General features: G+C 38.8%; 1 protein-coding gene across 1 annotated transcript in view; it reads right to left on the reverse strand.

Moving 5' to 3' along the window:
- Positions 1-221: 221 nt before the first annotated feature.
- The window catches only part of LOC105991126 (probable ATP-dependent RNA helicase DDX60), a 64,931-nt gene continuing 60,036 nt past the window's right edge, over positions 222-5,116 (reverse strand). Inside the window, exons 34-36 of the mRNA XM_013023717.1 lie at positions 3,866-4,017; positions 2,745-2,807; positions 222-576 (exon numbers count right to left, since the gene is read on the reverse strand). Of these exons, the coding sequence (XP_012879171.1) occupies positions 477-576; positions 2,745-2,807; positions 3,866-4,017 (315 nt within the window). The 3' untranslated portion in view covers positions 222-476. The remainder of the gene's footprint in view (positions 577-2,744; positions 2,808-3,865; positions 4,018-5,116) is intronic.

Genomic DNA, 5,116 nt, shown 5'->3' on the forward strand with positions numbered 1-5,116 from the left:
TTTTTATTCTGAAAATACCATACAGAGGGGTTACAATTACATAAGCAAGGTAATGAGTACATTTCTTATCAAGCGTTGTTGCCGTTGGTTGCCTCCTCCCTTTTTTCCCCTTCCTATCCTTGCCCTCCCATCCCTCCTCCCTCCCCCCAAAGCAGTAAAATTCGTTTTTCCACATAGCATCTTGTACATTTCATTTTTGCAATGGGCCCACCTGTATTCCTATTTAAACATTTGTTTTTTTTTCTTCCCCTCCCAAAATTATACCAACATCAAATACAGTGAAAACAGGGGTTAAAATACAGTGAGAAACTTGTTCTTTAATTCCATATAGAATTTTTGTACTTTTTGTCACCTGTCCCTCAATAGATCTCCACTCCATAACAAAAATCTTCTCTGACACAAAACCCCAAGTATCATGAACGTAACTTGCAAAACTTCTCTGAAAGTATTTTGCGTCAGTTGCATGCTTTTCACTTTTATATTTTCTTAAATTTTTCAGAAAAGGTTTCACTCAATTGTTCAAATGCTAAAACGACATTATCATCTTCATTTTCACACAGTTCACGCAACGAAACACTGCAAATAGAAAGAAAGAAATGTTTCTAGCACCAATTTTAGTGACAATAAATATTATGGGTAGGCAGAAGTATATCCCATAAAATGATGAGGTAATATTAACAAAATGGGAAAAAGAAGGAGGAGGAGGAAGAGGAGGAAGACAGTGGGGAGGAGGAAGGGGGAGAAGAGAAAGAAGAGAAGGTAGAGGAGGAAAGGGAGGAAGAGGAAAAAGAGAAGGAGGAGGGAGAAAAAGAGGGAGGAGGAAGAAGAGGAGAAGGAGGGGGAAACATTTCTTTGTAGCTGTGTGCCAGTAGCTCAAGCCTGTAATCCTGGCTACTCAAGAGGCTGAAATCTGAGGATCACAGTTGAAAGCTAGCCTGGGTAGAAAAGTTCCTGAGACTCATCTCTAAGAAACTACTCAAACAAGCTGGAAGTAGAGCTCTATTTTGAATGGTAGAGTGTTACCCTTGAGCAAAAGAAGCTCAAGGACAGTGCCCAGGCTCTGAGTTCACACCCCAGTACTAGAACACACACAAAAAAAAATTCTTTGTAAGAATCTACAAAAATATAAAAATAAAAACAAGGGAGGAGGGGAGGGAAGAAACAGAACAAAAAATCTTCTATGTAGTTCCTCTGTTACCAAGAGTATTTGAAACATCACCAAGTTCCATATGGCTTGACCACCTCTCTCTTTCAAACAGTACAACATAAATTCCTTTTCTTTTTTTTTTTGGGGGGGGGGTCAGGTTGTGGGTGGGGCCTGAACTCTGGGCCTGTGCGCTGTCCCTCAGCTCTTCAACTCAAGGCTAGAACTCTTCCACTTGAGCCACAGCGCCATTTCCGGCTTTTTTCTTTTTGCGTATGTGCTGCTGAGGAATTGAACCCAGGGCCTCATGCATGCAAGGCAAGCGCTCTGCCACTGAGCCACCTTCCCAGCCCCCCTTTCTTTTTTATTTCATCCAAGAGTCCTTCTCTAAAACCAAGTGGCGTCACTCCCTATTTGCCATTATCTCTACAACTCTGGTGTGTATGTGTGTGTGTGTGTCTCTGTGTGTGTGTGTGTGTTCAACTCCACTAGAAATTATTTTGTGTTAGGTTCTTAAAAAGAGGTAACCGAGTAAGAACAGCAGCACGCACGTGGTATTCAGGTAAGGGGTAGGTTTATTCAGTAGACCTGCTGGGACCAGGCAAGGTTGGCACTCCACGTGGCTGGGAAAGGCCTGGGAATAAGAGAGAGCTGGGAAAGAGAGGAAAGAGAGAGGAAAGAACTAGAAAAGAGCAGAGAGAGCAGAGAGAGCTAGAAAAGAGCAGCAAGAGAGCATCTGGGCCTGCGCTAGGCCTTATGTAGGGTATGGGCGGAGAAAGGTGTGGCCACATCAAATTCAGATGTGACCTCTTCCAGGTGTCCCAGTTGCCTAGGTAATGCAGATACTGGGTGGAGACTTTGCTGCGAGGAGGGTGGAGTCTGCTGGCCATCCAGGAGCGGACCTTACAGTAAGTACGTGTAAATTTACTGATTTTCCATCTCAAGTGCTTACAGGTGTCTCAAGCTGATAATACTTCCATACATACTTGTCAAATGAATATATGAATGGATGACGTTTTGTTGTCAGCCATGGAGCTTGAACTCAGGGCCTGGGCACTATCCCTTAGCTCTTTTGTCATTTAACCAGGCACCATTAGATGACTAATGAACACTAAGGACAGAGGGAACTGATATGAAGTTTGATAGTATGTGACTTTCCAGTGGGCTCTGTTGGATATACAAGAAGCCAAAATGAGAAAATGCTGGTTTAAGCAAGAGATTGATGAGTAGGCAAGTGGTATAAACTAGAGACTTGATGCAGCTCAGCAGGTGCTTTCAGTGATCATATATCTGACACACGTGGCTTGTGACAATGGACACTATTGGGGTCTCAGCTCCATAAATCCTTGGAATATTGTTGCCTGTTAATGTACAATGCCTTGAGCTGAGGCTGGGGTCTGGTGGAATTTAATATCCATAGATTTTGGAACTCCTCCTACCACAGAAACACGCAACATGGTATTGAGAAGTTCTGCCAACTCCCTAGGAAGCCGAAATGTCTAAGATGTAAGTTGTTCAATGCCATCTTCACAAAAAGAACTCAACTTATTTTGCAATTCGAATTAAAAATATAAAGTGAGTATTTAAATAGATAACATACCTGATAGACTTAACAGTAAGTGAAAAATCTTTCAACAAGTTGTAAGCTTCTCCTTCATTTATTCTAAATAGCAAAAAAGACAAAAACGGTATAGTACCACTTATTAATTTAACAGCTACTTTGTTCACAATAATAAATTAAATTTAGAAAACAAAAATGTCTTGTCAGGTATAGTGGTGCACACCTGTAATCCCAACACTGAGGAGGCTGAGGCAAGTGTATCATGAGTTCAAGGCAAGCCCAGGCTACATAGTGAGACCCTGTCTCAAACACACACACACACACACACACACACACACACACACACACACACACATACATACATACACACAAACTCACAAATACTTCACATTTCTGAAGAGCACTGGCATTTACATTTCTTTGTTTTAATAAGGATTATTCATATTTTACTTTAAAAATATTGAATTCCTGATTTTGATAAGTCCATCTCTATATCTATATGCTCTTCACTAGAGCCATTTCTTCCCTTCCCAGATAAATCCAAATGTTTATTCCTGCTTGCTTTTATGGATGGTTAATTGGAGATAAGCGTCTCATGAACTTTGCTGCCAGGACTGGTTTTGAACCACGATCCTCAGATCACAGCCTCCTGAGTAGCTAGGATTACAAGAGTAAGTCACTGGCACCTAGCCCTGCTTGGTTCATTTGAAAATGCCTTCCCTGCCAAAGAGCTACAGCAATTGTCATGGTCTCAGACTTCAGATATGTGAATTACATTCTTTACATATTAATCTCATCAAATACTAGACAACAAGGGCTATCATTTGTCATCCAGAATAAAAATAACTCATAATGAATAAATAGAATAACAATAAGTTGGAATATATCTGAGTATTCACAAATATTTAGATCTTTAGTGTATTCCTTTGTGTCAAGTAAGCTGGCCTAAATGCCAAGAGTTTGTGGTAAACAATATACCAAAATAGTATAGAATGTGTCATTGTCTGTTGCCATTAAACTTGTCAAGAAAAAAAATCTAATTTGTTTATCATGGTTAGCCTATATCTGAAGTTATAAGGATTATTTTTCTCTAAAATTCATTAAATTCATTCCTTAGAGATACGCAGGGAGAGACAGAGACAGAGACAGAGATATCATACCTGTTGTCCTGGACTAACCCTTTCAAGGAGCCATGTTTGTAGAAGTCAAGTATGTAAGCATTAAGTGGCATTCTTCTTCCTTGACTGTCAAATTTTTGTGGCAACAGTAAAGGAGCCTGAGCATAACTGATACCAAGGGTGCGTAAAATGTTCTAAAAACCAAAAACACCAAAATCTTGTTAATCTGGAAGGCGAATTAGTAGCTTCTTACACGCTACCTGGTAGCAGTTCCCTCGCATAAGCAATACACACTATTCATGATGAAAAAGAGGCGCCTTAGCTCCATCCATGCAAATGACAGCTTCCATTCAGAGCAAGTTCAACCACTGAACTACAGAAACAGACTAAGAAAAACAGAAACCTGATTTAGAATTGGAACTATATGACTGTCAGTGTAGATCAGATGGCTGTGCAAACACAGCATCGAGACTTATGAAGTTGCATGTCAGAAGAGAAAACATGTCTAGTGATCTTTTAGAACTCAACTACCAAAATTTTTTATTTTAAAAAAGGAGAAGAATCAAAGAGAGGACAATCAAAAGAGAAAGAAAGCAAATAAAGTTTTCTGTGTCCACTCATTTTGGCAAACTTTATTAGCTAGAGTCACTAGAAAATCTAGTATGCATCTAGTGAGAATACAAATTGGATCAATAACTTTCTAAAATGAGTGAATAGTAGTAGCCTGTAAACTTGAGCATTTGAGTATTTTATTTTCTTAGGACACAGAAAATCATTTTAACCCAGGAAAAGCTATACTTCAGAGAAATTTATATATGTGCACTAGGCATTCATGGCAAAAGAAGAATTTGGAAACAGATCAGTCATTAGCAGCAGAAACAAATGAAATATAAAATATTATAAAGTAGTTAAAAATAAAATACAGATCAATTTCCCAACACAGATGAATCTTCTTGAGGCTTAGCATTAAATCCACAATTTAAGAAAAATCACTTCAAGATTTAAATGCAAGGATAAGTAATGTGTGATTTTGTGATAGAATTTTGTAAAAGAAGAACAAAAAACAAAGTTTTCCCTTATTTGCAGTATCTAGTATATGCATGAGTCAAGCAGAAAAGGTCAGATAAGGTGATGTTAGGAAAATGAACCCTAAGATATGTATTTTAAATGTTTTTTTTCTTTCATGCATTTGTTTCTAACGCAATTATAAGATTATTTCTTTGTTGCTTTGTATGTCCCTCCCCCACAGCATAACCCCTGCTTTCACTGTATTTGATGTCGGTATAATTTGTG

Source organism: Dipodomys ordii, unplaced genomic scaffold, assembly GCF_000151885.1.
Source record: "Dipodomys ordii isolate 6190 unplaced genomic scaffold, Dord_2.0 Scaffold4, whole genome shotgun sequence".
Taxonomy (NCBI): domain Eukaryota; kingdom Metazoa; phylum Chordata; class Mammalia; order Rodentia; family Heteromyidae; genus Dipodomys; species Dipodomys ordii.